Consider the following 18,918-nt stretch of genomic DNA (forward strand, 5'->3'; position numbering starts at 1 on the left):
GTTGATTAGACCAGTACAAGGATAGTTCCTGAGTGATTGAACCAGTGTATAGGTAACGCATTGATGATTGCATGGTTAAAGAACTAATGCCTGGGGATTAGAGAAATACATACTTAATGCCTGTTGATTCCATGAGTGCACAGGTAATGTCTTGGGGATTTCAGGACTGCAAAAGTAGTGCCTGTGTGAATTTATAAGTACTCAGGTAGTGGCTGTCTGATCAAAGGACTTCAGCAGTAGTGACTGGGGGATTGAAGGAGTGCAGTGCTATTGCCTGCCTGATTGCATGAGAAGTAGGGTAGTGCTTGGATGATTGGAAGAATAGTAAGGTAGTGCCTGGGAGATTACATAATTGAATAGGTAGGGCCAGAGTGATTTTGTAAGTGCATCAGTACTGGCATAGTGATTAGAAGAGTGCATACATCCTGACAGTGTGATTGAAGCAGTGCAAGAGTAGTGCCTGGGTGATTGAACCAGTGTATAGCTAATGCATTGATGAATATATGATTGCAGAAGTATGTCTGAGGGATTTCAGGAGTACAAAAGTAGTGCCTCGTTGATTTTATAACTGCATAGGTAGTGGCAGTGTGATCGAAGGACTTCAGGAGTAGTGGCTGGATGATTGAAGGAGAGTAATGGTAGTTCCTGGATGATTGGAGAAATACTGTGGTAGTGCTTGAGTGATTAGAGAAGAGTAAACATAGTGCATAGGCTCTAGCTAAGAGATTGGAAGAGTGCACAGATCCTGACATGGTGATTGGAGGAGTGCAAGGGTAGTGTCTGGGTGATTGAACCAGTGTACAGCTAATGTGTTGGTGAATGTATGATTGAAGAAGTATGTCTGGGGGATCACACAACTACATACGTAATGCCTAGTGATTCCATGACAGCCAGGGTAATGTCTAGTAGATTTTAGGAGTACATACAAACTGCTTGAGTTATACTATCTCTACATACATATCTCAAACCTCACTTTTGTGCTGCTGCTTTACCATTCTACAACTACTTACAATGTTACACCTAAACAAATAGAAAGCAGGAACAGTTCACATATCTCTCCTATATGTCTCACCATATTCCTGAAAACATGCATGAATATGTCTGTACCACAACACTATGTACACCTGATAAATTCACAGAACATACTTCAAATTTGAACCAAACACCAAATATTATGTGGCATATTTCAATGGTACCTCTCTATAGATTTATAAAAACTATTCTAATAACTAATACATTTACTCAACATATGCACTTCAAATTTGAAAGCAACAGCTAAAATTATGCGGTATACTACAAATGTACATGTACACACACTGAAACAAAGCACCATAATCAGTAATCCATATAGTAAAATACACATAATACTATACAGAATTTATATCAAACAAAATTTAAATACATTACAACAAACTGTAATAAACATTTTTACATGTAATAATATATGTAAAATATTAAAGTTAATGATTTATATTTTACCTTTAAAAACAAAGCCAACACATAATACACCTCACAAATTTATAACTCACCTTTCAAATTCATTCGTAGATTATGAAGTATCAGAAACTCAGAAAAGATCTTCTAATGCACACAATCAATATGTATAGCACTTCTCTCTGCAAAGCAAAACCACAAACGGCAAAGTTTCCCTCTCTTTCTCCACACATGTACAAGTAAATAATAAATCACATTGCTTCCCGGATTATTTCAAATTCTAAAACACATTTATATTGGGTACACATATCAACCCTTGACAACAGACTTCTAACTGAACCCAAACTGCTTCTGGAATCCTTTGAAGTTGCAACTCCATCGTGCACTGAAAGCGATGGCACCGCAAATACATACAGGAGTTCAAAAATATATTAAAAATAATGTTACCACTTTTTTTTTAATAAGACACCACTTCTAAACATAGCAATGACTTGGGAAATCTCCCTGCAATAACATATTACTTTAATATTTATAACAAATTCACATTTTAATGCCACAGTTAACTTTCAACCCTACCCCCATTCTGCGTAATACCTGTTTCCACAGTAACAGTTCATGGAACACTCAACTGAACTCACAGTTCACAGGTTCAGCATAATTCCCCACACAATGTTGCAAATACAAACAGTAGGTGTGGTTGACTTTACAAAATATGAGCTTTCTTTATCTACTGTACATTTCAAACATGTTTTACTAACCAATAAGAAACATGCTATTTAAAGACAGAAACATGCACCCTATTTTTCACTGTACAACCAACCATTCCTCTTCTTTTTCAAAAACTGCTTCTTATCCACCATTTTAGATACCCCTCATTCTACTAACGGCCTACTTCAGCTACAGACATCTTTTCAGTGCATCCAGACTTCCCTTCAAGATGCTTAGAGTGTGGATTGTGGGACACAGCTATGTTTTTTGGTGCGCAATGTATGCTGAACACAGAGGTATTGACAAATATCTAGCTTTACCAAATGTGAACAATAAATGGATTGGACAAAGAGGATTAAAGTAGCATCAACTGATGCCTAATGAAGGACACCATTGCAGAATGGATGTTGCTTTTCCCCCAAACTGTCTTTTTATACTCTAACATATTCCAAAGACAGAAATGGAAGTGGTCTAATCAATTATGTCCACAAATTGAGAAAGCTAGAAAAAATTGAAATAAAGCTGTTTCTGCTTATCTCATAAACCATAGGATGAGCTCCATATACCACAACAATCTGCGTTTTGATATGGATGGCATCTACAGGAGTGATGGTGTACACTTCACAGATAAGGGAAACAGAGTCCTTCTCAACAACCTAAAGCTCTGCATCAGCACTTACATGTAGCTACAAAAATCTCCCAATAAAAACAAGAGCTATTTTTAGAGACACCTAGTAACCCAACATATAACTTAGCTTTACAATTTTCTTTAAAATCATTTATGCTTTGAGTCGCGCACCCATCGCGTTCACACTAGGGGGCCGTGTAACCTAGTAACCCAACATATAACTTAGCTTTACAACATATAACTTAGCTTTACAATTTTCTTTAAAATCATTTATGCTTTGAGTCGCGCACCCATCGCGTTCACACTAGGGGGCCGTGCTGAGAGCCGTGCAACCATCCCATTCACACTAGAGAGCCGCGCACCCATCGCGTTCACACAAGGATCCACGCTGGTAGCTGTGCACCCTTCGTGTTCACATTAGGGGGCCGCACTGAGAGCTGCACACCATTTGTGTTCACACTAGAGGGACGCCCTGAAAGCAGTGCACCCTTCGTGTTCAACTTAGGGAGCGGCCCTGAAAGCCAAGCTAGAGTCGCCACTCCAAGTTTTTGGGGGAAAAAAAATGTTCACTTTCATTAATTTACATTTGCCTCTGGGACCCCATCCCCCGAGGCATGCCCACATCTCCATTTTTTTTTAAAGGGGAGGGGGCCACATGGCCCCCATCCCAGGCCACTTCTGGCCCCAGGGACCCCACCCACTGGGGCCTGGCCTTTCTGTTAGGGACCATGAGCGGAGCCCCAATGCCCCTACGGTCCCAACGGCTCCCCGCCTCCTGCCGGAGCCAGCATTGCTTTTAGGTAAGGGTAGCTGCTAAGATGCAGCTCCCCTTGCCCAAAAGCAATCCTGCTTTCCTTCATTGAAGCGAGAGCAGGTAGACCTCCTCTCGCTTCAACGAAGCAAACCAGGGTTTGCTATGACAAGGTCATAGAAAACAACAATGTCCTGGGGTGGGCTCCCCGGGAAATTGCAGGGGCCTGCCCTGGGGGGTGCCGGTCCCCAGGGCCATCCAGGGTTCCAGGCGGAGGGCCGCCCAGCACCCCTCCCTCTATTTTCAAAGCCCCAGGGAGGTGGTGGCCCCCGGGGCTTCTGGGGCCTGCATATTTAATTAAAGCCCCGGGGGTGGTGTTTCTCGGGGCTCGGAGGCCCCCAATAATTACAAAACAAGCCCGGGGCGGAGTCAGTCCCTGGGGCTGCGGGAGGGTCGTGTGCCCTCACGCACCTAATTTACTGTCCCCCGCAATATAAATATAGGACTGCCCACGGAACCTGGCCCACCCAAGGGCTCATTTAAATGTGGGGGAGCCCCCGCTTCATTTTTGTTTTATTTTTTCATAGGGATTCGCGCACCCAACACGCAAAAACAATTGAGCCTGGGGGTTTTTGTAGGACCCCCTGAGCAGGACTAGGGGTCAGGGTGTTTCTACCCTGCCCTCTTTTCGTCTTTTTTTTTAACCTTTTTCAACTGTTTTCTTGTGACTTGGTTCTACAAAGTCACAACAAGGCGGCCAACACTTCCTGGTTTTGAGTGTGGCAGCCAATCACAGTGATGCCTCAGATATTGAAACTTTTATTTTTTTAATTTCTTAGCAACTACTGAACGGATTTACACCATTTAAAAAAAAAGTCGCTTCCTGAATCAAGCACTACCTTTTTGCTAAATTTGGTGTAATTCCATTCAGCAGTTTGGGCTGTAGCATTGGCTAAAGTTTCCTATGGGAAATTGATTTTTTGACTTTTATTATTTGAATTTTTCAACAACTACTGAACGGATTTACACCATTTTGAAAAAGGTCGCTTTCTGAACCAAGCTCTACCTTTTTGCCAAGTTTGGTGTAATTCCGCTTAGCAGTTCGGGCTGTATCCTGTAATAAAATATCCTATGGAAATTAACATGAAGAAAACACTTTTTGGGATCCCACCTTTTTTCTTAGCCCCCGCTTGACGAATCACCCTCAACCTTTCAGGGTAGGAGCTGATCTAGATAGACCTTTCTATGGAAGAGTTTCATGAACATTCGTCTAACGACGCCAAAGTCACACATGCAAATGAACTATTGAACATCCATTTATTTGCATATACAAGTATACACAGACTAGCACATTACTTCTAAGGAAACTTACACATACTTACTCTCATAAACAATCACTTAAAGAAACACATAATTATTTAAACAGGAACTCTTACAATCTCTCTCATTCATGTATACTTACTTATATACATCAATACTCACATATACTAGAATAAAACATATATCGTTACTAATAAAGACACTAGTGAGACAGTCATTCACTCACTAACACAAACATATACACACTCATCCACCCTTACAATCCTACACATATGGTGTCTTCAAAACACATACAAACAGTGAGTCAGTCACCAACCCATGCAGCCACTTATACACAAAGTGAAACACTGATACATATATTTCAATATTTAAAAGTTACTCGCTAATATATGTATTCACTAAGATACACTTAATAAGCCAGTTAACCAATCAATTTTTTTTAAAACAAAATCATTTAGACACTTATTTAAACATTTATTCTTCCATCGACCTTTACATATACATAAATAAAACATATTAATTTCTCAGAAAGGCACACATTCACTGGATGGTGTCATCAGTGATGTCATGAGTGATGTCACTGACCATGTCATGAGTGATGTAATATGTGACGTCATCAGCAGTGCATTGCAGGCGCGCAAGTTATAGTGAGTCCAACTAACTATAACATGGGAATTTCAATGGTTTTATGTCAGTAAAATTTCCAGCTAACTATAACTGGTGTGAAACCTCTGGTTTTTTCAGTGAATTTCGTAGGTTTTTCAAATGCTAATTCCTAACTATAACTGGTGTGAAACCTATGGTTTTTTCAGTGAATATATATATATATATATTTATTGGCGCCATTTTTTGTATTGAGATATGATTAATAATAATTTATTTATCTATGCCCAATTTTGCACATCGTGGAATTATCATGCACAAGTCACTTTATCCCCTGACTCTGGTCAATGGTACTTATGTGAAAACTGTTAAATAATCTGTTCCTATTGAAACTGTCCTTTCCCCAACAGGTTTCCCCGGCTGGGGAGCCTGTATTTTAAAACTTTTTTGCACATATAGAATTTTTTACACATTGCACTTTATTGGCACAACAGCACTTTTTCCTTTTTTTAAACCAGTGACAATTATTATGCTCCCACATGATACATTGGCGATGATGGATGTTATGAATAGGTATGTCCATGATGATCACATTACTGGTGTTGAGCCACGACATTGCACTATGCAAATAATAGGCCAGTTGTTCATTGCTTTTTATATCGACATATTTTGTAATATTTATTATTTTAAGCGTATTAGTGACATGGGTAGAACAACATGTATTTGTACTGTTATAGGCTGTGTATGTCTATTTACAAAAGTGATCAGGGTAATTGTTCTTTTGAACATACCTAGGAGCATATTTATGTATTTGTACAGATAGTATTAATGCTACAAATTTGTCAATTATGGTAGATGACTCACCCAGATGAAGTCTGTTGTCTATTTCTATGAGGCATAATTTGTGGTCACATGGTATGGGAGCAAGTGTTTTGATTGGTGGTTTGCCTTTTTTAAAATTTTGTGTGTGATGGCAAACACTTTGTATCTGGTGAGCAATGCGACAGGGTCGCCGAAACGCGTCCGGATCGTGGCACTCCTGCTACACATGAAAAAATAAAATAAAATAAAGAAGACACTGCTGCACTCGCTACCTGACTTGGTGTCCGTTTTTCTCTGAGAGGGTGCTGCGGTCTGTGGCACTCTTGGGAGCGTTGCTGTATATATATATATATATATATATATATATATATATATATACACCTGAGGCTTTTGAGAACAAGAAATAATTAGCAAAGTTCACAACTGTTTGTAAACCAGTCCCTCGATGACCATACGCTTATGTCCTGTGAAGACGTTAATAAAATTGGCACCAAGACTGCTGTGTTTCAGCGTACCTCATGACCTGCAGTCAGGGACCAACGTACCACAAACACGCCTACAACGTTCTACAACATGAAATCCTTGTTACCAATGCCACACCTGTTCATGGAATGCAGAGCACATATGCCTTTGGGGCCTCCGTCACGCCTTGCCTTCTTTCAGAGAATTTTTAGGCCTGTGTTGACAGCACCAATACTTAATCAAATACACAAATCCTGTCGTTGCTCCCACCAAAAGGACTATAAACCTCATGCTGTTGGTGTATGATTTTACCTTCTCCTCCGACTGCTTGCTTTCTAATGCATGGAGCACTATTTTTACTTCAAAAAGTACACTTGCTCATCATACATGGGCCCACTAAATAACTGAGTTCTAAATTAGTAAAACATTTAAAGGGTTTTATTACAAATTTTTAATTAAGCAGTACAGAGTCAATGACTTAAGGGTTCTCAATGTAGCAGTTATACACAGAAATCCAAAATCTGAAATTATTTCAAGTGCCTAGTGGGCCACCAAATCAGGAAAGGAGTGGAAAGTATCCTTAGTAGAACAGGAAAGTCTTCTGACTCCCCATAAAAATCAAGGCTTTTCATATATTATTTTCCAACATGAAATTACAGTATTTGCAGCCTCACAGTGGTGTGTGCAAATGCATAATTTTGTCAGCAAATCTGGGCACACAAGAAATAAACATCATATTGCCTTAATACCTAAGCAAAATCCTACTATATGAACAATTATTTAATATTCTCTATGCCTATGTCATCCAGAGATGCTATAACAAAACAGTTAAATGTTATATGAATGAATAGGGCACAGTGAACCAACAGAAGGACCTTGGTGATGTTCCGGGTTTGTGACTGAGCTGGGGAAAGTTCATCAAGAGCAGAATAACAGTTGAAATAAACATTGATTGACGATCTACTGCAGAAAGTGCAGGGAGTGGAAGAACATGAGTGACAGAGTTGACTTCCATTTGAGAAAAGATGGCATTTGTACCTGATTTGCGGCACAGTAAATACATAGTAGAAAACTGCATTTTCTACAACATAAATACTTTTTCTCAAAAGTAATAGTATAATATCAGTGAATACATGTTCAATATAGTGTGGAAATACATTCTGCAAATTCTTAATGATGCATAAAAATATAAACCCACAATAATCTTCTACATAACCATCCCTAAAGCTTTAGGAAACTGAGAATACACACAAATTAGACTATTTGAAGACTTTAGATGGATAAAGAGTACTAAGTTTGATTTGTTGACTGGATTTGGTTTACATTAAGTTTCTATTGCTGTGGGATGAATTCAGAGAGACATGGCTAACTCAATCCTTTAAAGAATATGTTATTCAACATTTAAGCTTTGACTTGTTTTTTAATTGCCTTTCACTTCTGATTGAAATTCTTCATTGTTAGACCTGTCAGCCTAGGGTGCTCTTCCCCCAAACGTGTTACCTTCTCCCCTCCTATTTTTGTATTACTTGTTTTTAGTTGGCCTTAGGACTTTGTGCGCTAACCAGTAGGAGCGTCTCCTCCACTCGGGCGGAGGAGCGTCGCCCCATAGCTTTCTTGCAGTGCGAGAAAGCCAAAACATAAAATGGTAATCATTTTTAGTCATTTTATGTTTGCTTTGCTTTGCGCAATGCAGGCAGGTGGGCTGTTCTTTGAGCAGGGCAGGGGAGGAGTGGTTTGCCCACTCCTGAGTGTGCAAAAACTGTTTGATCGGCCCTCTTGCGCCCGGCATGTGCACTTTGCTCTTCTCCATGTAGGTTGCAATGCGAACATGCCCATCCCACTAGCCCCTAACTGGGCGCCGTCCCGACCAATCACAACGCTGCTTGCAGCGTTGTGGTTTGCTTAGTGGAGGGAGCCTGGCAGCCTGCTTCCTGTTACTGTTGGAGGCAGGAGAGCAGGAGCAGAGAAGACGCTGGACCAAGCGGAAAGGTACATTTGATTTTATTTCTTTTATTTTTGTATTTCCCCTCGACACCCCATGATCCTCCCGCTAATCCAACCCCCCAAAACCCCTCGCACCTGCCCCTGCACCTGCGAGCAAAGTCGCTACTGTTATCCAGTGCTAAAGTGCTTTTGCTCACTCACTAAAATATAGTAAGATTGGCTTACACCTAACTGGTATATTTGTTTAACTTATTAGACCATAGCAGAGTGGTATAACATATACCCAGGGCTGGTAAACTAAATGCTACTCATGTAGCTTGTAGCACTCTTGTGTCATCTGCTTGAGTATCTTCCTAAAACATGACTCAGACCTGTAATTGCAGCCTGTATGCAGTTTCAAACTGCCAATTCGACTTTGAAAGCTAATCGCCTTGCCAAGCTTGAACTTACCTTTTTTAAAATGTACGTCACCCCCAAGGTAGGCCTTAGACAGCACATAGGACAGTGTTCATTGTAATTAAATGGTTGGGCATGTACTTTTACGTTTTTTATGTCCTGGTAGTGAAAAACTCACAAACTTTTTTTGTCACTATTGTGAGGCATGCCCACCCTTATCATGTGGGGTGAATGTATGACATTGTTCTGCATTCTGTCAATCAACTGTTCTTTTTTAATTTGTCACCCCGAGTGGGACGGGTATGCCCAGACGTGGGTCCTTTGCTCTCCATGCCAATGGAGTCAAGCTAGCCTGGCTGATGAAGGGTGATGCCCCGAAACAGGTCCCAGGATGCTTGTTTCCGGTCCAGGGACGACCCGACTTGGCATTTGGGCTGGACTCTTCCCAGGAGGAACAGGGTCAAGACTGATCTGCATATAGCTGGGTCCAAACTGGGGTGGTGTGGTGAGCAAAAGAACGATGAATTAAACCCAGATCTTAGTGACTGGGGGTGAATGTTTGCATTGTTCAGCATCTGTTTCTTTTGCTTTTGGATTGAAAAGCATAATTCGGAAGGTGAATGACAAAAGTTAATCCTGCACAATAAGCCACGTTTATCGCTTATCTTGAACACTGCAATATCACTCACTACTCGCCACTCAAGAGGTAGCTGCTTCCATGCAACTGAGCCCAGATAAGCTCTTGTGCGTTGCATTCTGGGAATCGCTGCCAAGTCTGTAAGCGGATATGAACTTTCTGAGAGGATTATAAAATACAAATCTGGCTCTAAGATAAGAAGCCTCCATATGATATGCATATGCACTAGAACAAGAGCCCTTAATATAACTCTTAGCTATTAGTTATCCTTAGCTATCCTTAAAATGTTGATTTATCCATGTGCCTCTCTGCTGTGTCAACCTGTCGTAGATGCTTCTTTCTTCAATTTCTCCATGATATCTTCTGGCTTCTTTCGTGTTAAACTTTTTATCACTTTTCATGAAATTTTCCACCCCTATAGCTTGACTGCTCACATCTGCAATGGCATTTAGTTTTGAGCCGGGTTTAGCATGTATAGCTGTGGTGATGGAGCCATTTCTATCAACCCCACAGGACCGGACTCCGCAGGTTGATTCACTGGATCTTTGCTTTACTCTTTTTTGCCTTTCTGAGGCATTGCCCATCTTACAAGCCAGGAGCAGTATGCTTGAGTGAGAGTCGCACTGAGGAAATACAACAGAATCGAACTGGAGCAGGAATCCAGGCAGTTAGAACCAGCAGGCAACTTCGTTGCAGAGGAGGGCGTAGATTGGGGTAATAATCTGAGCGTACAGGAGAACGCGACAGCCAGTCATCTGAGTGGTGTGGCTCACTGGTTAGAGGTGGCAGACCTGGAAGCAGAAATCGGCCCGGGACCAGGGTTCGATTCCCGACGCGGCAGGGTCGTGGACCAGGGTCTGCGGACTCGATAATTCTCGCCTCGGTGCCTACTCTAACCAGGGGTCCCACTCGGCAACTCTGGGCATTAGCTTGCCTAATCGCCACAACGGCCCCATCAACGCCGGGGATGCCTGGCTCCACCTTGGGGATTCCCAGCAGGGACCATCCCACAGGGAAAGCCAGGACGGGTTTCCCAGCGTTATACAGCGCCAGGACGCCGGCTGGCAACAGTGCGCTTTACAAGTATACATTACATTTACATTACATGTGCCCTGTTGGTGAAAAACTCCAGACGTTTCTTCCACTTCAAAGCTGGTGTCAGGTATAAAAATGGGACCCTTAGACCCACTCTTCAATTCATAGTCTTCCAAAAAGTGCTCCTACGTAACTTCGCAAGTCGTAGCATGCCCCAGTTCGTAGAGAGCTGGGATGGCCCCAATGATGAAGCATGTCACCATGGGAAAACCCTCGTTAGTGAGGGGACTCAAGAAAGAAACATTTTTTTCTTTCTTTAGGGTTTTTTTCTGACCACAGTGGCCAGTAACCCTAAACCACGAACTAGGTCTCCGAACCCAACACTTTGGGTTTTTGTCTGGTTATACATTCTTGGAAGGCGACCTAGTCCTTATCCTCCTTCTCCCCCATTTCATGCACTTCAGAGGACTGCCATGCTACACCATTAGGTCTGACCTGCTGCCTGAAACCTGCCTTGCACCCTCAGAGGACCGCCCAGCTGCTTGAGACCTGCTTTCCTACCTTGGAGTGACTGGAACTGTTTACCTACAACAACACAACTCAAAAAAGTTGAAACCAGAGGTAATTTTTGCTAAGAAGCTTTCATCGCTGCATCATGCTTGTTTGTTTTTTTGTCCTTTGTCGTGTAGTATAACATCGTTTACATTTCTGGTCCACAAAAATACTCTGTAAACTGCACTACATAAAATGTATGCCCTCTTTATTTATAGGAAACCCCAAATGAGTGAACCTTGTGATGGAGCACATCAGACTTTGGTCTCGGAGAGTTTTTAGAAATAGGAGGAATCCAAAAACGGTGTATTTCACTGACAGCTATAAAGTGGCAGCATTACAACTATAACCTTTGTGTCCTTTATCAGCCAAAAAGATACCAGCTACAACCCGAAAGCCTGTACAACTAAAATCAAGGATGCCGAACTGACACTGAAATAGGCTGCAGAGTAGAGGGGTTCTGCTGCAGCACACAACCCTGAAGGAACTAAGGGCTTGATTTAGATCTTGGCGGATGGGTTCCTCCATCACAACCGTGATGGATATTCTGTCCAACGAAATAAAAAATCCCAATATCTCCCATGGGATTGATATTTAGGCGTATAGGATATCAGTCACAATTGTAACGGAGTAACCCGTCTGCCCAGATCTAAATCAGGCCCTAAAAGCTTTCTGGTGCTCTTCCCCGTTGAAGATCTATTAAAGGGACTTGGAATAGGAAATGCGTGATGTTAGGTGGAGTGTCGTCTTAACTGACCCTTGTTCTTGTATTAACTTAGGGATGGCTCTATCATGCTTCCATGAGAAAATATTTACACTGGTTTTTACTTTAAATGAAATTCATACCTTCTGGCAATGTCCGTCCGTCAAAAAATGTCATTGGTTTGGATAGACTTCGCGCGATGCCAGGTACTGGTGGATAGAGGCGAAGGCACTCCTTGATGCACATAGTGGTGTAAGTCATCTTACCAAGATCATCCCTGAAATAGATGGTACTGTGACTGGAAAATTGTGGTCCATGTTAAAGAATGCGAAATTATTTTTAAAGCGTGACTGAGTAGCGTATAAAATACTGAATTACTTACATTGCCTCACACAGAGATGGCTCATTCTTTTCCAAAAGGAGCCTGCAATTGCTGTCTATCAAACTTTTTAATATATGTAAATCAACAGCCTGACTTTCTGTATTTCTTTTACACACATTCATACAATTTCTTGATAACCTTAAAATATGATCTGTAAAGGTTTCAGTTTGCCAACCTGCTGAAATTCGAGAGTTATGATTACCTCAGCACTCCTTATCTTGCACAACAGCTATGCAACCAATGGAATGCTCATGACGTCACTCTTGATGTGAGATGCATTTACAAATGTTGTAACTATTCTTACAGATGTCGTTACCAATGACATTATCCTTAACACTATCAAAGAGGTGACTAAGAATGTAATATTTTAGTGGTTTAAGTGTGTGCTGTTAGCTAACTTCATTTTGTGTTTAGGTGTTATTTATTGGTATAAATATTGTGAGATCATGAGCATTGCATTAGGTGCGTGAATTATGGTTGGCATGGCTGCTGTGTGAAATATGAACAGCAGCCTAGCCAAAACTTGAACATTTAAGAGTTTTCTCTTTTAATTCTTAACCCAAAAATGCACTTTAACTGTTTATTTCAGTCCATATTAATTTTCCAACCAATGTTTAGTTATTACAACCAAAGTTAACCATAATTTCTCTTAAACCTCTGTTTTTCAGTGATTTAAAATTTTGCTCATATACCACAATCAAGAGTCACCCCACCATGGGTGGCCAAACCCTCTTTGTGGCCTTTGACCGTGTCCAGTGGTAGTTGGTTGCAGGGCTTGGACGAAGGCAAGGCTCTGCACCCAACGCTCCGTGGGAGGACTGCTCCCCACTGCTTAACATTCGCTGTTGTATGCAGCAGGGAAGTGACACTGCCCAACACGCGACTGGAAAATATTCCCTCTTTTGCCATGCTTTTTTTGTTTTTAAATTAATTTTTAAAGGGTTGATCGGTTTTATGGAAGGGCTTGTGAACCCATGGCAAGCTTCATGGCCATGGACTGTGAACCTGCGGCAAGCTTCATGGAGCTTTGATAGGCCTCCATTGGGGTTTGTGGGTCTCTTGTTGAGGATGGGCAGAACCCGAGAAAGGACCAACATGTCCATTAAGGTAGCTAGGGTTCAGGGGTTACGAAACCTGCTTCAACATCTGAGCTTTATATTTTTTTGGAAATGCATTCACTGTGGCAGGTTCTCCCTTTGGAATCCTCTAATGAGTCTGGAGGGTGATGGTGTACTTACCCGGCTCCTTTATGCTCCCTTTTATTTTTATTTTTTGACACGATGCATGTGATTGAGTAATCACGTCTGTAACATTTTTCTGATGTTTCAGCTAGCTTTGATTCAATGAATACATGTTTGTTCACCTACCTGAATGGACAACAGGAGAAATATCCCTTTTCTGTCAGATTTTAATATTTTTTAATGTTACATCCGTGAAACTGGATTCATGGAACTCTGAGAATTAACATTCTAGGTACCGTTATATTCTAATCCTTTAAAGCTAATTTAAACAGTTTAACTCTAATTTCTCAAAAATTACTGATTAGATTTACACCAAATAAAAACACTCCCCTCAGTAAAGTTCTGGTTTTATTCCATCAGCAATGTTCAAAAGAGATTGGCCATAGGATCTCTCCTTCGGTCAAGCCCTGCATCCATCACTCTTTACCCAGGTGCAGAGAGGATTCAGTGGCAGGGCTTGGCCTTTGGCCTAAACTTGTAGATTAATAAAGAAATTAAGGGCTCATTAACCCTATTTTAGGATTTGGGGACCCAACATTGCGTCCACAGATCTGAAGTAGATGACAAGATAAAAGAGTTCTTTGTCCAATGGCGGAGCTTTTAGTTTTTTCATTTAGGTCCACCAACAGTAAGCACACCCTGGTTCGAGGATTGTCTGTCGACTACCTGTCCAGATAACTATGGGGCATATTAACAAGGGCTTTATCTCTGCTTTTTTGGCTTTAAAAGCCAAAGAAGCGGAGATAAAATTCTCACCCTATCAACAACAGGGTGCTAGCATGCAAAATCGCATGTTAGCAACCTTTTTCACTACTCTTCCCTTTGCATCTCTGGGCGTTCCAGAGCAAAATAATAGGAAAAATGTCGCTAAGCAACATTTCTCCTATTATCAAGCTTCACGCTAACCCTGTGTGACAGAGCGGGCCCCCTGGGTGATAAGGAGGGTCCCATAATGGGGGATCACACTCCGGACTGGTGGTCTGCCCCCAGGATTTCACATACCTCTGTTCCCTCTCAACAGCAGCCTGGTCATGAAGAAGACGAGGAGTGGGAGAATGGAGACCCCGACTACTGGTGGCCGAACGCGGAAGGAATAGAAACCTGTCCCTTTAACGAGACGGATCCCGCAGACGAAACCCCGCCCCTCTGGAGAGTCATGCCAGCGTCAAAAGGGGGCCGGAACCAGGAAGCGACGGACGGCATTTCCCTGGAGGCGAGGAGAGAAGACAGCGGAGGAGGGTGCAGAAACAGCGAGGAGAAGGAGGCCAAAGGACTAACGCATCGCCCCGCCACGTTCCCACGGGAGGAGCGTGGCTCCAACAGGTACGGGGCAGAGTGGCGGGCTGGATGGGACACCGAGTCCAACCTAGCAAGTAAACTGTACATTTGTAAAGCCCCTTGTAAAGCTCTCTTCCCATACATTCCCTGTCCCTCACGAGCACTGCCCCAAGGTCCTTGCTTGTACATATGCACTTTGGCACAGGTTTCCCTCACTCCCGGTCCTACAATCTGCAGGTCCCAAAACCCGTTCCTAATACGTCCTTTGTCTCTTTCTTTACATACGGCGACTCCTGACCCCGTGGGACGAACTGACAAGATCCCGAGGCAAGCTGGATCCCCCTCGCACAACAGTGTTTGGTTCAACAGCGTTCGCCAGAGAACGAATTACCAGCCGGAGGAGAAAGACTTCTACCCAAATAAAACCTTCACTTAAAAGCCTATATAATTTCTCTGCCTTTGCTTCATTAGATCGTGCTTCCCGAGTCAGTCCTCCGTTAGAAGAGTCTAGCCCGATCCCTAAGTCTCACCTCACCCTGGGACACCCTGTTAGGGACAAACAAAGCAACGGTAATCACGGTTAATGCTGCTTTTTTACATCTGCTAATTTTCAGACTTATCCATGTAATCCTATGGGAGGTGGACTACATGGCTAAGTCCACCATGGGCTATCAACAAGGATATCCCTATCCTTGTAGTTTTATCGCTGCATTACCAGAGATAACCTCCCAAAACGCCGCTATCGCTGGATTTTTTATTGCCTAGGTGGTTAGTGTTGTTAATAACGCGATAACCAGGCGATATTATCCAGCGATAGCGGGCGTTAACAAAATTAACGCTAAGCGCCCTTAGCGTTAATTTTCCCTGTTCCCTGTTAATATGCCCCTAAAACTCTTAGCCCTTTCAAGCCCACTGCTACATGTTTCTCAATCTAATTTCTCAAAATCTACTGAACTGATTCACACCACACCAAGAAAAGGCCTGATTAAAGTTTTAGGCTCATGCTATATATGATGAAATTCATGTTTCTTTTCTTTAGTGGAGAGAACAAGAATGAGTGGGATTTAAGATGGTAACACTGCTTTATTGACCATTCCGTTAAGCAGACCACCATGTCTGGGACTGCTTTTAAATAAAGCCCTTTTTAAAAAAAAATACAGCCTGTTTTCCTTAACGAAAAATGGGATGCATTTAAAAAAATAAAAATGAAACTTTTTCGTTTCAATTTTTAAGGTCATGCAGTGGTCCCTGGGACCACTGCCTGCCCTTAAAAAAAGTTGTCATGCATTTGCAAAGGGGAAGGGGTCCCCTTGGGACCCCTTCCCATTTGCGATTGCATTACCGCCTACTTGAAGTAGGTGGTAATTTGTGAGTGTTTTGCGACCACAATTGCGGTCACAAAACATTCATTCATGCCTCATGAGTCGCTATTAGGAAGGGAACGCCCCTTCCTAATAGCAAGTCGCAAAACCTATTTTGCGAGTCGCTAATTTATTAGGGAGTTGCAAAATACGTTTTGAACATGGGCCCAAGGCTTTTAGCATGCCCAAACGGGTCTAAAACCAGTTTGCGCATGCTACAAACTGTCGTACATCTGGCCCTAACTGTTGAAATAAATAATTTATTGAAATTGAGTTAAAAAAACAGCCATTTGTGCCAGCGTTTTCACCTGAACGTCTTTTAGGTATTAGTATAGGAATATTATTTTAAGCAATATACCGTTACCCGCTGGACCATTTGTGGTTGTGATGATATATAGGGCTTGTAGGTTCACCAAGAACCTGAGATACCCAGAGCCAAAACCTGAGCTACACCTTGCAAAGATCTTTCACTGTGTACTGGGTATACAGCAATTCATTTGGTAAAATATAAAGAGCAAAATGTAGGCATCAAGGACACCTATGTATTTCCGAAAGGAGAACAAAATATAGAGTTTAGAAGCAGTAGTTATTTGCACATCTCCGAAACTGTGGGTACCCATACTAGCATGTGAATTAGAGGACATTTTTCAAAATGACATCTTTTTTAAACATGGTCTTACATTTGGATGGAAAAAATGCATAGAAGGTCAATTGGTAATAACATTTGTTCTACAATTCTGTATTCCTTTAAGTCTCCCGATAAAAATGGTACCACACTTGTGCAGGTAGGCCTAGGTGCCCGCAACAGGAAACGCCACTAAACGCAATGTGGGCACATCATATTTATCCTATGAAAACTGACCCTTTTTTAGCAATGTACCTAGCTGTGGATTTTAGACCCAAGCTCAGCTGGCACTTAGGGAAAACCTAGAAAACCTGTACATTTTTCCAAACTAGACACCCAGAGGAATCCAGGATGGAGGGACGTGTGTGTCTCACACCAGGTTCTGCTACCCAGAATTCCTTGTAAACCTCAAACAAAAGACATTTTCCTCACATTTCTGTGATGGATCTGTAGGACGCCACACACTTCTATCCATCCAGCATTCCCTGAAGTCTCCAGATAAAAATGGTACCTCACTTGTGGGGGTAGGCCTAGTGACTGTGGCAGGGTAGGACCCAAAATGTATGTGGAGACATCAAAATTATCTATCACATTTCAACCTGGTTTTGCAAGGGGGTCACCTGGGTATTTAGTCCCGGGCTTGGTGGCCATCTAGAGAAACCTACCTAACTCAGAGATTTCTGAAAACTAGACACCAGGAGGAGTCCAGGAGAGGTATGGCTTGCTTGGATCACCCAACAGTTCCTACCCAGAATCCCATGCAAACCTCAAAGTTGTGGGATACCAAGGCTGACACTAATTTCCTACCACCCAAGATTACCCCAAGTCTCCCAGTAAAATGGTACCTCACTTGTGTGAGTGGGAAAAGTACCCGCAGCAGGAAAGGGCCCAAAACGTATTTGTGAAGACATCAAAATTACCTATCACAAATCGACCTAGTTTTGCAAGGTGTCACCTTTTTCTTTGGTCCTCAGCTCGGCGGCAATCTAGGGAAACCTACCTAACCCAACCTTTCTAAAAGCTGTACACCCAGGGGAGTCCAGGGAGGTATGGTTTGTGTAAAAGTCCCGATTTTTTCCTACCCAGAACTCTCTGCAAACCTCAAATTTATCCGGAAAAAAATAATTTTTCCTTACATTTCTATGTTGGATCACCACACCAGCACAAATGTCCTACCACCAACATACCCCTTGGTCTCCCGATAAAAATGATTAATGTTGGTGTCCAATGCAGAGTTAGCCTAAAAACGCACATATAAAGTATTAGAGCTTAGAGCTCGCTGTACTATCCCCTAATACCCTATGTTTGTACCCCTTCCAGGCACAGGACCTTGGCCTACCCACACATGCGAGGTATCATTTTACTCTGGAAACCGGGGGAACGGTGGGTGATAGGACCTTTATGCTGGCTTAGTAGGTTTCCCAAAAACATAGGGGATCCACGCAGGCCACACCTCCCTGTACTCCCCTGGGTGTTTTGTTTTCAGAAATGTCTCGGTTTGGTAGGTTTCCCGAGATGGTCACCAAGCCCAGGACCAAAAACTCAGGCGACTCCCTTGCAAAACCAGGTCGTATTGTGATAGATTATTTTGATGTCTCCACAATATGATTTGGCTCCTTTCTTGTAGCAGGCACTTGGCCCACCCAAGCAAGTGAGGTTGTATGTGGCAAGAAGCAGTAAATTATGCAGCGTAATGTGCTACATTTTGCAATAGTATTACTTTATTATTTTGTTACTTTTACACTTCTTGACACTGGCTGGGTATAGGTAGCGTATCTGAAATTTAACATCCAAATACAGCAATAAGCAACAGAAAGACGTCCAGCCAAACCTTCCAAAGGGACTTTCACTGCAAGTGCAACATTTGTCACCAAGTTTTTAGTAACTTTTCATCCATTTGAACTAGGGACTTTATGAAGATTATGCAGCAGGTGATGGGCAATGTGGAAATTAGGTAAATCCATAATATAACATGACAGCCTCAAAATCACATAATTTCATTTGCCCTGGTTGAAGAACTGTTATAATTACAAATT

The 18,918-nt window shown here is 42.1% G+C and overlaps 1 protein-coding gene across 1 annotated transcript in view; it reads right to left on the reverse strand.

The window, feature by feature from the left end:
- Window positions 1-18,918, reverse strand: part of LOC147747134 (cytochrome P450 4B1-like) — a 244,526-nt gene that overhangs the window by 119,628 nt on the left and 105,980 nt on the right. The window contains exon 9 of the mRNA XM_086952391.1: window positions 12,139-12,272. Within this exon, the coding sequence (XP_086808517.1) occupies window positions 12,139-12,272 (134 nt within the window). The remainder of the gene's footprint in view (window positions 1-12,138; window positions 12,273-18,918) is intronic.

This window comes from Lissotriton vulgaris, chromosome 1_1 (assembly GCF_964263255.1).
Source record: "Lissotriton vulgaris chromosome 1_1, aLisVul1.2, whole genome shotgun sequence".
NCBI classification, from domain to species: domain Eukaryota; kingdom Metazoa; phylum Chordata; class Amphibia; order Caudata; family Salamandridae; genus Lissotriton; species Lissotriton vulgaris.